Source organism: Sus scrofa, chromosome 9, assembly GCF_000003025.6.
Source record: "Sus scrofa isolate TJ Tabasco breed Duroc chromosome 9, Sscrofa11.1, whole genome shotgun sequence".
Classification (NCBI taxonomy): Eukaryota; Metazoa; Chordata; class Mammalia; order Artiodactyla; family Suidae; genus Sus; species Sus scrofa.
This window is the reverse complement of record NC_010451.4, coordinates 132,462,791-132,481,832: the sequence shown is the minus strand read 5'-3', so window position 1 is coordinate 132,481,832 and position 19,042 is coordinate 132,462,791. Positions and strand designations below refer to the sequence as shown.

The window sequence follows — 19,042 nt, the reverse complement described above, 5'->3', positions numbered from 1 at the left end:
AGAATCTATTTCCAGAGTTCATAGGTTTGCTTGTGTTTTGAAATGAAAAGACTTAGCTCTATGGAGTTCCCGTCGTGGCGCAGTGGTTAACGAATCCGACTAGGAACCATGAGGTTGCGGGTTCCATCCCTGCCCTTGCTCAGTGGGTTAATGATCTGGCGTTGCCGTGAGCTGTGGTGTAGGTTGCAGACGCGGCTCGGATCCTGCGTTGCTGTGGCTCTGGCGTAGGCCGGCGGCTACAGCTCCAATTAGACCCCTAGCTCCAATTAGAACCTCCATATGCTGCAGGAGCAGCCCAAAAAATGGCAAAAAGACAAAAAAAAAAAAAAAAAAAAAGAAGACAAGACTTAGCTCTAGAGGAGGCCCCACCCCAAACCCTTTGAAAAGAGCCCAGGTCAGCTTTACCACGGTAAAGAGGGAGCCCGGAGTGTCACTTGGGGAAGACAAAGTTCTGGAGATGGATGGTGCCGATGGTGGCACAGGGTGTGAGAGCACATGATGCTACCGACCTATACCCGTTAAACTGGTTAAAAGGGTAAATTTTATGTTATAGGTACTTGATCGCAGTAAATTAACACATCGAGAAAAGAAAAAAATATTGCCATGATTTATAGCTCTCCCAGGAGGTGGGCCATTTTCAAGTCCACCCGGTCCCTGAACTGTGCTCACTCCCGTCATCGCATGTGGCTCACCAAGCATTACTGAAGCCAAGACTCTGAGGCTGTTTGGTTTGAAAAGGAGTAAGAAGAGGCGCTCACTCCTGTTTTACAGGAGGTGGTTTCCTTTCCTCTCTGTGCCTCACCCGTCACACGTCGAGTCTGTCATCAAGTCGTTTTGACTTTACATAAAATCCTATTGGAATCCAGCCCCGTTCTTTCCTCTCTTGGCTCCAGTATTTCCCTGTAGGGCTGAACCCCATCATCTCTCACCGGCCCTGCAATGGCCATTTAAGTGGCCTCCCAGCCCTGCTGCTTCTCTTACCTTCCATTTTCTTCAGGACACCCAGAGTGTTCTTCTTTTTCTTCTTCTATTTTATTTTGGCCCTGGCTATGGCATGCAGAAGTTCCTGGGCCAGGGAGGAACCTGAACCATAGCAGTGACAATGCCAAATCCCTTTTTTTTTTTTTAAAGTATGATTTTTATTTTTTTCCATTGTAGCTGGTTTACAGTGTTCTGTCAATTTTATACTGTACAGCATGGTGACCCAGTTACACATACATGTATACATTTTTTTTCTCACATTATCATGCTCCATCATAAGAGACCAGACATAGTTCCCAGGGCTACACAGCAGGATCCCATTGCTAATCCATTCCAAAGGAAAGAGTTTGTATCTATTAACCCCAAGCTCCCCAACCATCCCACCCCCTCCTTCTCGGCAACCACAAGTCTATTCTCCAAGTCCATGATTTTCTTTTCTGCGGAAAGGTTCATTTGTGCCGTATATTAGATTCCAGATATAAATGATATCGTATGGTATTTGTCTTTCTGACTTACCTCACTCAGGATGAGAGTCTCTAGTTCCATCCATATTGCTGCAAATGGCATTATTTTGTTCTTTTTTATGGCTGAGTAGTATTCCATTGTGTATATATACCACGACTTCCTAATCCAATCATCTATTGATGGACATTTGGTTTGTTGCCATGTCTCGGCTATTGTGAATAGAGCTGCAATGAACATGTGGGTGCGTGTGTCTTTTTCAAGGAAGGTTTTGTCTGGATATGTGCCCAAGAGTGGGATTGCTGGGTCATATGGAAGTTCTGTGTATAGTTTTCTAAGATACCTCCAGACTGTCCTCCATAGTGGTTGTACAAATTTGCATTCCCACCAACAGTGCAGGAGGGTTCCCTTTTCTCCACACCCCCTCCAGCATTTGTTATTTGTGGACTTATTCATGATGGCCATTCTGACTGGCGTGAGGTGGGATCTCATGATAGTTTTGATTTGCATTTCTCTAATAATCAGGGATGTTGAGCATTTTTTCATGTGCTTGTTGGCCATCTGTATATCTTCCTTGGAGAAATGTCTGTTCAGGTCTTTTGCCCATTTTTCAGTTGGGTTGTTGGCTTTTTGCTATTGAGTTGTATAAAGTCATTTGTATATTTTAGAGATTAAGGCCTTGTCAGTACAATGCTGAATCTTTAATGGCTGTAGGCCACGGGGGAACTTCCAGAGTGTTCTTTTTTAAATACACAAACCAAGGCATACCACAGCTCCACCCCTAGAAGAAAGAAATTTAGATAAATAAAAGCTCTCTTTATTATTTGCTTTCAGAATATCTCATAAGTCTTTCCTTAGTTGAAATTTACACATTAATACCAAAATAGCAATGGTGACTTTTAAGTTATTTTTTATAATTTCTTTATTCTTACTTTATGGTTCTTGCTTAAAATCTTTACACGTCCTCAAAAATGGAAAAAAGATGATGAAAGTTAACTGGTGAATCTTTACCTGTGCATGGCAGTGTCTTTTTCACACCATGTAATAAAGTGTGAATTCTGCGTTTTCCTCTTTTCATCACAAGTTTGTAATGATTTCTTCTGAAAACAGCAGTATAACTCACACATTGATGCTAATGCTGTGAGTATATGGAATGACTGAAATAATTATTTCAATAAAAAAAATACCACTCCTCTGTTCTTATCACCGTTAAAATAAAACCGAGATAGATCCCTGTCCTGCAGGCACAGCCCTGCCTGGTCTGGTCTGGGCCCTGCCCCTGCCTCCATTCTTAGCTGTCTCAGTCTCTTGTCACCCATCATACTCCAGTCACGCTGGCCTTCTTTCTCCATCTCCTGCCAGCCCTGTGCTTTCCCAACACAGGGAAAAGGGGGCAGTATGGCTGGAAATCTGAGGGACGGGTACAGAGCTCAGGATGCGGGCGGGGGGCAGGAGGAGCGATGGTTCCCTGGGGTTCTCAGGAAGGGCCTTGAGACAAACAGAAAGCGCTGACCTTGTCTTTGCATAGCTGGCCCTTTCTGGCAGTATAGCTCTCAGCTCAAATGTCACCACCTCGGCGAGGCCTTCCCTGAGTGCCTTGTGTGGCCCGTCCCTCTGCGCTGTCACCTCGTGTGCATTCCTTGCCCTCTGACCTTCTGCTTGTCAGTGCTTCTTTGCTGTCTATCTCTGCCACCTAGAATGTGAGGGCCTTGTTATGCCACCCTCCCCTGCATCATCGGGGCCAGACCAGTGCCCGAGCTATAGAAGCCCTGACAGATTATCCGCCGAATGAATGGATGTCACAGCAGATGAGCTGATGCGGCGAAGGAGTAAGACGTGTTTACCTATGAGGAGGTGCTGTTTTTCTGCCCTGACGTATTTCCTGTCACATTTTCTGATGCTCATCCCCTCTCCGACCCTCTCCATTCTGCTCGTTTCAGGTGTTTGTCAAATCTTTAGACTATTCTCCATCCTTACAAGCTGGCCTGTCACGAGGATGCTGAATGTCCCCACCGGTGCCAGCATCACACTCCATCCGCCACCTGTCACTATGCATGAGAAGAAGTCTGAGACACAGTCTGTGTCATGGCCCCTCCCTTCTGTCCATCTAGACCCTACGTTTGAGGGGCCGCCGTGGCTCCGGGGGAAGATGGGTGTGTGTGCTGGTGTGCCCATCTGACATGAGGCTCCCTGTGCCCCCCTCCCGCCCCCCCACTCAGCTTCAAGGCCCTTCCTGAGAATTCCAGGGAACCATCGCTCCTCCTGCCCCCCGCCTGTATCCTGAGCTCTGTACCCGTCCCTCAGATTTCTAGCCATACTGCCACCTTTTTCACGCTCTGACCCTGCCTGTGTCTTGGATTAAGCGACCTCTCTTTCTGAGCTGCCCTGTAAGACAACTTATGGCCTTTTTTTAACGTGGCTTGCTTCTCCCACGGAGTTATTGGGAATGTGGCTTCCATGGAAACCACTCTTACGCACTGGCGGAAAGGAGACTCGTATTTATTGAGTACTCGCCGGGTACCAAGCGCTAAGCCCGAACCCTGTACCTTTGTTATAGCACTTAGTGCTCCTAACCGCCCTGTGGGTGAGGGCTCTCCATTTTCCCAGAGGGGAAGAACTTTCCAGAGCCTGGCCAACTCTAAGACCTGAGGAGGTGGATGGCTCCTGCAGAGCAGGTGGGCTTGCCGGGAGCAGGGCAGCCGCGTTGGGAGAGGCAGAAAGCAGGTGAAAGCATTTATTTACAATCAACAGCCATTTTCAATCAGGAATAATGAGAGGCCATGAGAGCCCGTGCTTTTAGCAGGAAGAGCAAGTGATGTGCGGATTTTAGGGCGCCGCTGAGCTCTAGCCTAGCCCTCTGCTAGCTGTGCATCTGTACCTGTTGCTTTGTCTCTTATCCTTCACTGATAAACAGCGATGCCAACACCTACCACCAGCAACTACAGGTGTGTGTGAGTACGGAACATAGTAGTTGCCCCTTTCTAGGTGCTAAAGAATAATTCCTGTGAAAGTTATGAAGTTTTTCATTATTGCTTCTTCCCTACCCACCCCACCACCGTTCTGAGGGTCTCTGTGATTCCTTCCACATCTGTTTCATCCTCCGATTCCTGCAGCAGAGTCTGAGGCTTTCCATATAACTGGAAAGACGGAGGAGGTTTGGATGCGTGAAGGAAGCAGACGTCTTTGTTGCCATCCACCCATCATCTTCCACCTCCCATGCTGTGGTCCTGGCAGACTTAGGAGCTCTGTCTGGCGTCTGAAGATTTACCTACTCGGCTGCGCAGTGTAGCTTTGGTTTTGGTTGAGAGGAGGGATCATTTCTGTCTGTTTTTCAATCTGTGTTAAATATAATTATAGGCACTGACCTCGTCGGGTCAGTGTAAACCCAGCTGAGACAAGTCAGCTGACCCTGCAGGTGTATCTCCCTCTAGAGCTCTGATCAGAAGACTTGTGAGCAAGGGACTTCATGTATCTCGAATTTCATTTTCCCTGAATTATATAATCATTTCAGGTAAGCGATAGCGTACATGAGGTAGCTCCTATTTTGGTTTTGTTTCTCTCTTCTCGTCTACCCTGTGTCTGTAATCTGTAAACAGGTGCTGGCGTGCATAAAAGAATCTTATCATTTAAAGGTACCGCAAAGGAAGCCTATTTAATGTCAGTCCTTACCTGAAATGGCAGGGGGGTGAGGTGCCAAGGATGCCGAGATGTTCCAGGGTCAGGGTAGGGTGGACCTGGCTGCTGGGGACAGTCAGGGCCTGGGCAGTTGGACCCCACGCTAGCGTGAATTTCTGTGTCCACTGCTCATTGTCCGCAGGGGCAGAGGTAACTCAGGCTTTCCCCAGGCAGATGGCTAAGTGGGTGGGACGTAACCACTGCCGTCCAGGTGTTCGGAGTAGCGATAATAGCCGATGGGCGGCAGCATCATGACTCAGACCACCCAGTCTTTTTACTCACAGCCAGACCCAACGGTGAGAGAAGGATACCCGCCGAGAGGTTGGAGGTTTGGGGGAGCAAGGTGCTTGTGAGCGAAACCGAAGCAGAGCCATTCCCGTGGCTAAGCCGGTATCAGGAGCCGGGGCTCCTGGGTGCCTGGGGTGGAGGCCCCAGCACCATGGCAGGCTCACCAGCCAGTGAGAAACTGCGCTCTCCCTTCCGTGCTGGAGCAGACCCGGATACGGGCGGTGAAAAGCTCCAGGGACTCGGCTGCGAGGAGATGGAAGAACGGAGGGGACCTGTCCCCACCCCGTCCTCTCCTTTGGCCAGTGTGGTTTTGTGCTTTTAAAGCCCTAATTTCATTTATTTTGGAGTAAATGAAATCCAAGACCGCTCGTGTGATAAAGGGACTTCCCTTTTGGGAAAGCGGTGACAACCACTCTTAAGGCCTCCGCTTCCAGAGAGAGGGTTTGACCCGGGGTTCCGCATCAACACCACCGGGCCGGCTTGTTAAATCTGCTTGCTGGCCTCCTCCCTAGAATTTCTGAGTCAGTGTGTGGGGGTGGGGCCTGAGAATTGGCATTTCCGGCACGTCCCAGGGCCCGTACGTTGAGAACCACCGAGAGGGAGCAATCCATTTATTCACCGTGCTCACAATGCAAATGGTTGATTTTTTGAAGTCTACCATCGTTGTAAATATCTTCCACTAACGTGCTTGTCTGTGTCCCCCTCCAACAGGTATTTTGATGTTGGACTGCATGATTTCCTGGTTAGGTAAGCCAATAACTTTAGATACCATTGGAATAGCATGTCTGTTGGGGAACACTGAGATGAAAATGAAACTCTTGGCACATATCTTGGTAAATAATGGCAATTGCATACTTGTCGGAAAAACATCATTAGCACTGTTTTTTTGTGCCTCCTTGAAGCACACAAGAATATCTTTTTTAAGCAATCAAAGAAATTTATGTTTAAAGGGGTTTAGGAGTTCCCGTCGTGGCGCAGTGGTAAATGAATCTGACTAGGAACCATGAGGTTTCGGGTTTGATCCCTGGCCTCGCTCAGTGGGTTGAGGATCCGGCGTTGCCGTGGGCTGTGGTGTAGGTCACAGACATGGCTCGGATCCTGAGTTGCTATGGCTGTGGTGTAGGCCGGCAGCAACAGTTCTGATTAGACCCCTAGCCTGGGAACCTCCATATGCCGTGAGTGCGACCCTAGAAGAAACAATAAAAGGGGGGGGGAGGGTTTTATATCTGAAATAGTTACCCATCTATTGAGCTGCTGAAAAGGCAGAAAAGCAGAGTGCTGGGTTGCATTGCTACATAAAACAACTCTCTTGACCAAATTTACCCCTGCTGAATTTCAGCTTTTTAAACAGTCTATTGTTTTATAGTCACGAAGATACAACCTTGTTCATAGTTGAAAGAGATTACAGATGGCAATGCATATTGGTGATTTTTACCAGAGCTGTCTCATGGGGCATGTTAATTCCAAATAGCTATGAAATCAAACAGAGGTTAATTTGGAAACATACCAGAATAGTAACGCTGTTGGTAAGATTATGCATGATTTTTTTTTCCTGTTATAAACTTCACTGTATTTTCTAGATTTTTTTTTATTCTAGTGAGCATGTAGTTATTATTCTCATAATAGTGGAAAATGGTCATTAAAACACCTGTCAGAACCATATGTGGGAGCAATAATGGTTGCTAAAGAACTATACGCTAAAGATTACAGGTAAACAAGAAATCTCATAGAGTGATTTGCTTTCTGCAAATATGTGGCTCTAAATGCTATAATTCTGAGTCTGAGAATAAACCATCTCGTAACTGACACGTGATTTCTGGGGAGGTCGTTGTCGTGGTTCAGGTCTCCATGGTGCTCGACCATCTCTGCGGGTAAGATGCTCTCTGAGTGGAAATGGATTTGGCATCCCCTTGGTCCTAAACCGAGAGCACTTCTGTGCCAGATTGCATGTGGTGGCAATCCAAGGAAGGCCATACACACCTGTCCTCATCCCAGGCTGTGCGTTGAAATCTCCTTGGATACGGATTATCCTGGCTTGCTCCAGGATGGCACTCGTTGAAGGTAGTGTGTAAGCCGATACTCTTGACGTATCTAGGGTAAATATGTTTTAGCAGGAGGGATGAAGGGCCAGTGGTCCTGGGAAAAGCAGGCATGAGGATTCTGTATCTAAACCAATGGGGAAAACTGGCTGTACTTCAGGGAGTAATTTGGATGTTTTGTTAACGTCTTTGGTACTTTGCGTCACTCCCATGCTATTGTTCCCATAATTGCTATGGTGGATGCACGTTTGTGCTTTCCTCAGTTTCGCTAGTAAGTTTCTTGAGGGCAGGAAACACGTCTTAATCACCTTTCCATAATTAAATTATATAGAATTAGCCTTCAACAAACATTTTGTAGAAGTGAAGTGACTGAAGACGGAAATGAATGAAATGAGGCTGACAGGGCATGCACGGAGGGTGAGAAGTAAGAAGCTGTTTATTTATTCAAGAAGTAATTCCTGAGCCTACCACATGCCACTCACTTGGTTATGGCTGGGAATACCACAGGGAGAAAAACAGGCATTTGATCGAAAGCTTTCCGTGTGCTTATCACCTGCCAGCCTTGTGGTCTGAGCAACTTGAAGCGAGGAGGCGGGGCTTTCTGCCTCTGGGACCCTCCTCCCCATCCTTCTTCTGGCTCCAACCATATCTCCTATATTGGCTGGGGAGGAGGACAGGCTTGAGATCGACAGGCTTGAATGTGACTGGTGCTGGGGTCCCCTGGCACTGGTGCAGAAGTTCTTTTTGGATAAGATGCTCCAACAAGCCACCTTCATCAGCTGTTCTGTGAACCAGGCAGAGAACTGGGCCTTCTTTCTGCCCTGCCGTCTTCCTGCAGCTTTCCTTTCCTTTGCTCAGGTAGGCGCGGAGCAAATCAACATGCCTGTGGCTTATCCACGGGGGAGTGGGTTGGGTCTCCCTTCTTGCCCGCCTGCCCACCTCTGAATGAAGTCTCTTCATCTCCTCCCCCACCCCCTCTGCGCACGACAGCATCCGTAACAAGCCAAGAACCTAAGGAGTCTAATGCGTCTCTTCCCAGCTTGGGGACAGGGTGAGGTGGCGCAGTGGGAGCAGTCAGTTCTCCATCTCTTAGCAATCCCAGGATGGGGTGGGGGTCCCCTTTATTTGCAGCCGTCTTTAGAAGATGCTCCCAGTTTGGGAGGGCCTGCCTGGTGGGGACTGAGCACTGTTGATCACCAGGCCCTTTAGTGGGAACTATTTTATCTGCAGGTCATTGGCCTGGAAGCTGGGTTGGGAGGGGGTGGTCACGATGAAAGCAGGAGGTGAGGGGACAGCAGCCACAACTTGTGTGAAGAAGTTAAGCTGTGACGGGGAGGAAAGAAAGACGAGGCAGCTGGTGGAGAGGGTGGTTTGAGGGGGCATTTTCTTTTTTTTTTTTTTAACTTTTTAATTGGAGGAACTCTTGTATTTAGCCAGCTGAGGGTCTTAAGCACCCTTTAGAATTAGAGCAAGTGGTTTCAGTCGGGTGGAGAGACGCAGCGCAGGACTGCCAGAGGAATGAAGAAGCAAAGGCAGTGAATGGTGACTTGGGGACCCCAGAGGGTTTTGGCGTTTGACTGGAAGCGTATCACTAGAGAGAATCTTAGAGGGTTGAAAGAATGAGGGGGTCGTACTTAAGGAATCCGTTTCATTCTGTGATGACCAAGAGAAGAAACTATATTTCCCTTTGTAAAAGAGAATATGGTGGAGAAATTGGCATATATATATTTTTTTAATTAACTGCATTTATTGGCTCCAGCGAACTCTTAACCTGATTCTGGGCTGTCAGGCTGTATTGAATGCTTAGTGTTTGCCAGGAAAGAAACTGCAGCTTGCCTGATTAATCAGCTGCCTCTTTCACAGGGATGGAAGTCATGTCAGCTTCTCTGGAATGACATCGATGTCCGCAAAGCCAGGAGCCCTATCTGTGATCTCAGCCTAGGCAGCTGCAAGGAGGGGCATGTTTCCTTTGAAGTTGTTGGTGTCACTGAGCTATGGGGCAGGAAAGAGCTGTCATGGTTAATGAAATGTGAGCTTTTCTGGTATGGGCGTTGATGACGACTGTGGGAAAATTCAGTGAGCTCAATCCTTCTGCATCTTATAGAATCCAAAGGGAAGACTTTCAGGAAACAGTCATCACAACTCCCGTAAGCAGAGCCTCCGAAGCAGTTCCCACTGTGGCACAGCAGATTAAAGATCTAGCATGGATTCTGAGGTGGCCCAGGTTTGATCCCCGGCCCAGTGCAGTGGGTTAAGGATCTGGTGTTACCCCAGCAGTAGGTTGTAGCTGCAGCTTGGACTGATCCCTGGCCTGAGAATTTTCATGTGCCAGGGGTGTGGCCATTAAGAAAAACAAATGCCTCTGAAGAAGAGTGTCCGCTGGAGTTCTTTTTCTTTCTTTCTTTTTTTTTTTTTTTTTTTTGTCTTTTTGCTATTTCTTGGGCTGCTCCTGCGGCATATGGAGGTTCCCAGGCTAGGGGTCTAATTGGAGCTGTAGCCACCGGTCTATACCAGAGCCACAGCAATGTGGGATCCGAGCCGCGTCTGCAACCTACACCACAGCTCATGGCAATGCCGGATCGTTAACCCACTGAGCAAGGGCAGGGACCAAACCCGCAACCTCATGGTTCCTAGTCGGATTCATTAACCACTGCGCCACGACGGGAACTCCCTCCGCTGGAGTTCTTAATGTGATGCTACAAAAGAGAAAGGAAAAAAGTGACTTATTTATGAAAAGACATTACAGAGAAAATAGCTCTTTGATTTTAGATAATGGGGGCTTGTTTTAATTGAGCTAGGTTTTGGCAAGAAAGTAGAAGTGACTGGTGTTGGGTTTGGATCTTGCTGGCTGAGGCATTTTTCCTCTCATCCAGAATTGTAGCCAGCCACGCCCCTTTTACCAAAGGTATTCTACAATTGCTTTGCACGTACCCACCAGTCCCCTTCTGAGTCCCTCAGGTGGGGGACTCGTCATAAGTGATACAGGGTGTCCTCCTGACTTTTAAGTTATGGACATCCCTCTTGCATGACGTCTGAAAGATGAAATTTGTCAGGGCTTTTTTGTTGTTTTTACAATTGCTCTCATGCTTATGCATGTAAAAAATAGAGTCACCTGTGTTTTCCTCTTGTTTTCTATATTGTTTATATTTAGCCATTCGATCCATTTCAGATACATATGGCCCTTGGAATGGATAAGCAATGATATCCTGCTGTGTGGCACTGGGAACTGTATCTAGTCACTTATGATGGAGCATGATAATGTGAGAAAAAAGAATGTATGTGTAACTGGGTCACCTTGCTGTACAGGAGAAAATTGACAGAACACTGTAGACCAGCTATAATGGAAAAAATAAAAATCATTATAAAAAATAAAATATCCCATGGGGGGAAAAATACATATTTCAAGTAAGAATCTTTTTTTTTAAAAAAAAAAGCAACATGAATTTTCTTCACCATCGCCTTCCCTTCCCTTTGGATTTTAAAGGGCATCAGAGCCAGCACTTTGGTCCTGAGGAGAAGGCTTTGATAGTCTGTCAGGACGAGCTGAAATGCCAGGTGTGGGGATGACGGCATCGATAGTTTTTAGGCAAATAGGAAACGTCAGCGTCAGGCATGGCCCTAAAGCTGTTTGAGAAGCTCTCTGGAGTTAATACGGTCATTAGAAGACGCGTTCCTTTGCAGAAGAAAACGGATTCTGCTGAGAGAATGTTCAGTATCGTGCAGATTCAATCCTAGACGCATGCTAATGACCTGAAACAGCCTGTGCCCTTGTGAAGCAGGATTTTGTTCTGGCCAGAGAGGAGGTGGAATGGGCCAGCCGCTCGCTTGTCGTGTCTTGTTCTTCTTCCGGAGGCTGATGCTGGGATCCCGCCATGGTCCAGAGTGTGTCTTTAAACTGTCGAAGGACAGCAGATTTCAATAGAAGGTGAATCAGTGGTTCCCCGAAATCTGAGCTGAGCAAAACCGTTTTGGGTTTTCCCTGAGGGGCCGCCTATACCTGACCCATTCGTAAAACCAACCCCACAGCAGAAGAGAAAAACATTGGACTGGAAAACCTTGGTGCTTTGAGCTTCCTGAGTCACAGGGTGGTTTTTCACCTCCTTTATTTCAAGCACCCCAAAGCCCACCCCTCACCTGCTCTAGTTAATGGCATCGCTCATGTCGGCTCATCATTATTGGAAATATTACTTGAATTGCGGGGTGTCTAAGATGTTCCGAAGAGTCTGCCTTGTATCTCTGCGACGCCCTGTAGTCAAATGCAGGAGTCCTTGTGCTAGAGGCTTCCTCCCAAGGAGGAAGAAGAGCACTGGGGGTAAACTTCTGTCTTTCCTGTATCTCCTTGGGACAGTTGGGACCTGGTTAGGCTCTGAGCCGCTCTGGAAACAGCAAAGTCAGCGGAGAGGGTTGCCATTTGGTCCTAGGAGTAAGGACCAGGGGCAACAGGAAGATAAGTAGCATCTGTGTTCCATTGAGCAGCTTAGAAACTAACAGCTGAGATACATTATGTACCATTTTATAGGCAAATACAAAAGGAAGATAAAACCAATATGTATGTATTTCTTAACACACATAGAAGTGACCACTCAGAGACAGAACATCTGATTTGTCACATAGGATTTTGATTTTTTTCTTTTGTAAACACGACAAAATGGAAGTCAATCAAGAAGAAGATTTTTGATTGTGGTATCCAAAAGCAAAGGAGGTGATTTAAAAGCTGCCCTCCCCAGAGGTGAGCTGGACTCTGTGCTCTTGTGCCTGATTCGGCACTGCTGGTCATCTCTCAGTGGCCACGGCAGGGGAGAGGTGGCATCTGGGGCAGGGTCACCAAGCCCCCTTTGTCCCTGCCAGCTGCAGACTCCTCACCGCGGTCTTTTTAAAGCCTCCTCTCATTCCGCTTGTGGAATATGAAACCGGCAGCTAATGAGCTGGGTGGTGGTCCCGTAACAGAGTGTTTTCAATAAAAAGTGAAGACCACGTACGTGAGGGAAGCCAGATCCCAAAGTGGCCCAGGAGGCGGATCACGGAATGCAGGCGGGATGCTGAGGGGAAGGTAACTGCTCCCCCTGTTCTCTGGGTCCAGGCAGCTTCCAGATGGGCCTGTCCCTCACCTTCCTTGACAGCAGCCTTTCTTTTCTGAACCTCGAGAAAGGATACGCACCTTTGCCTGTAGGCTTCTTGGCCTCTCAGAGCTGTAGTGAGGTTTAATCATACATGCAAGGCATTCAGCTCCGTGCCTGGAAACAGTGGGGATTTAGTAGGGGTTCGTTTTTTTTTTTCCTTCCCTGCCTCGACTTTACCTCTAGAGTCAGGGTACTAGGGTTTGAGCCCTGGCCCTTTCCTAGCTGTGTGACTTTAGGCAGCTCACTCACCCTTTCTGAACCCTTGGCGCTGCATCTGATGCTGTCTTACCCAACATGGAGCCAGTCGGTGTATCTCTTTCTGTCAAAACCGGACGAATCCCCCCATGTCCTGGGACCATCACAGTAGGTCTTCAGGCTCCATTTCCAGCTCAGCTCACCCTCCTTCCTCTTCGTATCACTGCCAGAGGGCTCCCAATGCTGCCTTCTGCCCCTCCGCCCGTTTCCTGGCCTCTTGCCTTTGCTCCTGTGTCCCCTGTTCAAGCCCTGCCCCCTCCATCCCTCTCAAAGGTCACCTCCTCTGTCCTCAGCATAAGCGTCTCCATTTGGGCCCTTTGTCTTGTTTGTAACATCCTATATGTCAATTATATCTCCGTTTTTACAAAATGTAATGCTTTTTTCTGTTAAAAAAAAAAAAGTAAATCAACGGATGGAGCAAGTCCATTTCCTTTGTGACGGAGCTAAAGCCAGGGTTGCTGGTCTCCAAGGACACAGAGCGTAGGGAAGCGGCCGCCTGGGCATTTCGCACCATGAATTTTAAAAAATGGTCCAATGAAGATGTTTTTTTTTTCTCAAACATGTAACAGGACTTAGAAACCGTTCACTTTTATTTTCATGTAAACCATTTATTGATGCAACCAATTAAGCGGCCTTAGCACAATCCCAGGAGCTGGAATAAAGGCAAGAGCAAGACGACGTGTCGCTCCTCGCTTGGCTCGCATTCCAGTGGGAAGACGGAGAGCAGGCGCGTGACAAGAAGTAAGCGTCGTGTAAGCCCACGATGCAGTGGAGGCGCAAGGTGGCAGAGCAGCCTGTGATGCATGGGCAGGAGGGGCCTCTCTGAGGCACTAGGTGACACTGAGAGATGGGTGAGTGGGAGGGAGCAGCCAGGGAAGAGGCGAGGCTGGGCTGTTTCGGGAACAGAGGGAAGGGCAGGCTCCAAAGCCCTGAGTTGGGAAGGAGCACGTTTGAGGAATGGGAATGAAACCAGCAGAATGCATCTTGGACTCAGGGAAGCATCTCAGGTGTCAGTATAATAGCACCTTTCCCTATAGTTTTGTTTTTAGTGCGGAGAAGCACATCCTAGGAGTTACTAACTTACTAACCTCACTGGGCAGGATGTGGGTCTCGTTACCCCATTGAGTTCTTGTTTTGGGTCCTGGCTCATGCTTCTGTCGCATGGTTTTGTTGCTAAGCCAGCCTGCTTTCTTGAATAACTAACTTATAGGGGGTCTCCCGTCTGAAGATCCTCTGGTGGGAGTAACGACGTAGTCACCAGCCGTGGCCCTTTACCCTGTCCCTAACAGAGGAGGGACGCTTGTAGGGCCGCAGGTATGAAGCAAGGAGCCAGGAGTTCAAGGTGAATCTGGAGGAAGAGGCCACAGCCAGACTGTACAGAAGACCGGGTTCTCTTTTAGATGCAGCAGGAGCCATGGAGGGTTTTAAGTAGGGGAGTAATAGGATCTGTGACAGATTTCACTAGGAATTTAGTGAACTTGGGATTTTTGAACCTCGGCCATGACCACGTTGCTCCAGCTGGAGCTTGGTGACCCAGGCCTGTCCTTGCTCCTCAAGGAATCCTGTTTCTTTGACCACCAGCTGCTCTGAAAGCTACGCTGTGTTGAGTAACCATAGCTGGAAGCTTTCCTTCTGTTTAAGTCTGCTGGGTGTAGGGTAAAGGGTGTAATTTACATGTGGACATGACCTTGGAGGCGGTTACATCATGGTGGAACCTGGCGATGGGCATGTGGAGAGAGGGGGGTTGGCTCTGGGAAGTCTACCTGGGATGGGGTTTGCAGCTTTCTCATGGGGACAGGTAACTGCCTTGTGTGGTGAGCACTCCCTCCTTTACCTTGGGTCTTTGAGGTCCAGTTCTGAGCCCTCCATCCATGCTCCTATCTTGGTGCCGCTCTCCTTAGATGCCAGCCACCATCCCCCTCCAAAACCATAGTGCTGCTTCCCGCCCTGGGGCTGCCGGAGGAGGGATCTCCTCTGGTTCGCTGGTGAAAGCGGTCGCAGAATGAGTTGTATGTTCCCGCCTTTCTTGTCGAAGACCAAACCCCTTCCCGGCTTCCCCCACCATGGTCTCTGTTCAAGATGGCATTTCTCTTCCCCTAGACTCAAATACTTGGAGTGATCGCTAGCGCTTTTCTTTCCTTTGTAGAATCTTAGGATGGCAGGGCTTTGATTCTCCTCCACATTCCTTTTCAATTCTTAGAAGATTTCTCAGACCCATTCTCACTTTCTTCCTAGTGCTGTACCACTTTTGAGGAAAAGCTTTTCCAGAATTATTCATCTTTGTGGGCTGTGCTATGTTGAGATGGTTAATTAGAAAAATCCAGTTTTTTTTTTTTTTTTTTTTAAAAAGAAACCCTTCACGGTGTGAGAGTTGAAATGCATAATTCATGACCCACCATCCAGAGCTTCTCCAATACAGATGTTCCGGTGAATAAGAGTATCTTTTCAAAAAAAATTAAAAAGAGCCACTGGTGAATTAATTGAGAAAATTTGAAACATGGGGACATAATGTACAAAGCTCTGAGTTGGGGATGCTGCTGGGTAGGACAGGCTGTAAGGTCCAAGGTCTGAGGATGGGTGTTCTCCCTACAGGACATTTGGTGGGTCGTGCTGCTGTTGGCGGTGGCTTCTTTTGAGTTCTCTTCTGAGTGCCTGGGCATTGTTCTGCCTTGTGGGACTTCTACCCCGGGGGAAGCCCAAAATTTGCTTTCTCTCCTTGCAGTAGGGGCCTCAGATTCCTCCTCCCCTGCGTTAACTGCTAAAGAGAAGGATGCGTTGGGGGGGGCCTGGTGAAGAACACAGTCCGGGCAGCGGTGACATCAGCTTAGGCGGAGGTCTGGGCAGAGCCCCTCGCCCAGCTGTGGTGATTGGCAGCCTCTCTCCCTAGTCCAGGGACAGGCACAGTAGGGCCCCCACCAGAGCAGTGGTGGTGTGACTGTCAACAGTTGCTGACTGCAGAGGCTCCAAGCCAGGCTCTGAGACCCTCTCTTAGAGGTTGGGCAAACTGCCCATCCTTCTTTAGCTAATTCCTTCCATGTTAAAATGAGTCAGGAGTTCCCATCATGCCTCAGCGGAAACAAATCTGACTAGTATCCATGAGGACGCAGGTTCAATCCCTGGCCTTACTCAGTGGGTTAAGGATCTGGCGTTTCCCAGAGCTGTAATGTAGGTCACAGCAGAGGCTTGGATCCTGCGTTGCTGTGGCTGTGGTGTAGGCTGGCAGCTACAGCTCCGATTTGACCCCTAGCCTGGGAATATCCACATGTCGCGGTGTGGCTCTAAAAAAAAACCCCAAAAAAGCCAACTAAGCAGAATGGGCTCCATTATTTGCAACTAAAACATCTGTGGCACCTACGTAGCCAGTGACGTTTGGGGCGTCTCGCTCAGCAAGGGAAGCACATGATCTTGGCTTGGCCTTGCCTGTGAGCTGCATCGATTCCACACACCAGAATTAAACAAAGTTGCAGCTGTTTTTTGCATCCGTTGTAGAAGCGGCCTGTGAAATGGAAAGGACGTTGGAACACGCAGAAAGGCCGAGGCTCTCGTCTGCCTTCCTGTTCTCTTTCTGCAGGGATTTTGCGCAAGTCACTCCTCCGGTTTGCACCTTCGATTCCTTATTTGTTAAAAAAGAATGTTATAACTCTAGGGTCCCTTCCGAGTTCAGCAGCCTGGGTGTTTTCATTATCAGAGAGCCATTTCTCAATCCCAAATCCCTGGGGTTGAGGGGGGAGAGCAGCAGGAGAAGGAAGGCCAGTCAGCTTGGTGTGCAGATAGCTCTGTCCACACAGCGGACTTCACACATGGACTGACCGTTAGCAATAGAAGCTACTTTGAGGGGTACTCTTGCTGGTGTGTGGGCATCCATGCACGTGTGTGTGTGTGTGTGTGTGTTCTCATTATCTGTGACTGTGTACCGCACACTCATGGGTGTGTTTTCAAGAGCCCAAAACCAAAGAAACAAAATAATGTTTCAGACCAAATCCAAACAGCAACAGAAAACACGCACATGTGCTTAGCGGGTTGTAACTGGTAGCCTGACGCCCTCAGTTCTGAATCGAAGAGCCTGGAAGACATCTCCGCCAAGGAGGGTGTGGGTGTCTCCAGGGTCATTTCAGCAGTTCCTCAGCCAGCAGCCAGCTCCCAAACTCGGAGGAAGCTGCTCCAAAGGGGCTCGGAGCACACGCATGTCGGGTCGTGTTGCCTGGCCCTGGTCACCAGGGAGCTGATGAGTAACTGGTCTGGCCAGTCTCAAAGTGGTGGAGTGTTTTTTGGTTTTTTGTTTTCAGGGCCGCACCCAGGGCACATGGAAGTTCCCGGGCTAGGGGTCAAATCAGAGCTGCAGCTGCCAGCCTAACCCACAGCCATGGCAATGCCAGATCCGAGCCGGGTCTGCGACCTACACCAGAGTTTGCGACAATGCCGGATCCTTAACTCACTGAGTGAGACCGGGGATCGAACCTGCATCCTCATGGATACTCGTCAGGTTCTTAACCCTCTGCCACAATGGGAATACCCAAAGTGGTGAAGTTTTAAAAAAAATAATTTCTTCTTTTTAATTGGAGAAAATACTTTTTTTGCTGTTGTTGCTTTTTAGGGCTGCACCTGCAGCATATGGAGGTTCCCAGGCTAGGGGGCCAATCGGATCTACAGCTGCCCGCCTGCACCACAGCCACAGCAACGCCAGATCCGGGCCGCATCTGCGACCTACATCACAGCTCATGACAATGCCGGATCCTTAACCCGATGAGCGAGGCCAGGAATCGAACCCACAACCTCATGGTGGAGAAAATACTTTTAGAGCTTTAGTCAGGTAACCCGTGGATCCACTGCTTTGCAATGTGTAAATGACTGTCTGAATGTGCCGAGACCTTGGTCTAAAAGGAGCCCGTTCCTGTGCAGAGTTCCACACCCTCCCCCCTCCACCCATCCAACCCAGAGGCGCTGACTTCTGTTGTTTCCTGGTGGTTCACAGCTGATGCTGGTATTTTGAGGATGAGTTTCAAAGCATCTTTCTGATGCTCTTTCAACACCATTTGTCTGGTGACACAGAATGGGTCCAGTTCCCTCCAGTTTCCCACTGGGGGACCCAGCTGTCTGCTGTTGTCATGTATGGCTACCCCCGTCACACTGGGTTCCGCTCCACATTGCTGCTGGAGGCTTTCAGTGACTGTGCCATCTCTCCTACTGTGTGTGTGTGTGCGTGCCATCTGATGGGAAGGCCAAAGAGGGCAAAAGCCATCCTTTCCCATTTGACGGGGAGGAGGATTCGTGTATCTAATCAACAGAGAGTTGATGCAACTCGGGTGTTCAGCTGTGGATGCAGTGCCAGCAGGTGATCAGGAGAGTAGCTGCAGCATCTGTAAACTAGTTCCTCCAGAGGCTATGGTCTGAGTTGGAGCCTGGCTGTAAATATAAAGCAGGATTTCTCAGGCCTGGTCCTGCGACATTTTGGATGAGATACGTCTTTGCTGTGGAAGCTGCTGTGTCTCCTGTAGATGTAGCAGCATCTCCGGCCTCTGTTCACTAAATGCCAGTAGGGGCCTCAGGGCGCAATGCCCCTAGGGGTGGGGTGGAGAGAGGAGAATTGCTCTTGGTTGAGACACTTCTATGAAATAAAATACCATGTCTGGTTTGGGCCTGTACCTAAAAGAGGATGTGAGCAGGTGGCGACAGGGCTGCAGGTTGAAAGTGATGTCTACCTGTGGCCTCAGATGGCAGGTGCCCATCCACGCGCCCCCGGCAAACACTGAAAAAGATGAAAGTCAGCCCTGGGACGTAGGCGTGGGGTTCAGCTTGTCAGAATCGGTGAGAGATTTTCTTGAAGGAACTGGGCAGGAGGCATCTGGTGGCTCGTGCCCACTGGGCAGTGATGCCCCTCAGCCCTCTCCTCTCCCGGAGCCTTTCCTGCCAGTTAAAAGCACGTGGTCTGTTCCTGCTGGAGAAATGAGCTGCCCTCCCCCAGGGGCAGAGCTGTCCCGTTCTGTCCCGATGCAAGGGTTGCGCTTCTCCTCCCTCCCTGCACCTCCCTTTCCGCATCAGGGCGGAGGCTCTGGTGGTAACACATGAAGTGGGCGGGAAGCAGGGGACGTGGGTGGGCTGGCCGCAGTGTTAGTCTGCCCTCCATCCTCCGCAAGTCAGCACTGGGGGTGAGAGTAGAGACGGAAGGGGCTCTGCTGACGCATCAGGAAGTGTCCTGTTATTTTATTTTCTTGTTGTTGTTGT

At 48.8% G+C, this 19,042-nt stretch overlaps 1 protein-coding gene across 1 annotated transcript in view; it reads left to right on the top strand.

Annotated features, from left to right (window-relative positions):
* Window positions 1-19,042, top strand: part of HHAT (hedgehog acyltransferase) — a 321,661-nt gene that overhangs the window by 186,235 nt on the left and 116,384 nt on the right. The window contains 1 exon segment of the mRNA XM_013979981.2: window positions 6,118-6,153. Within this exon segment, the coding sequence (XP_013835435.2) occupies window positions 6,118-6,153 (36 nt within the window).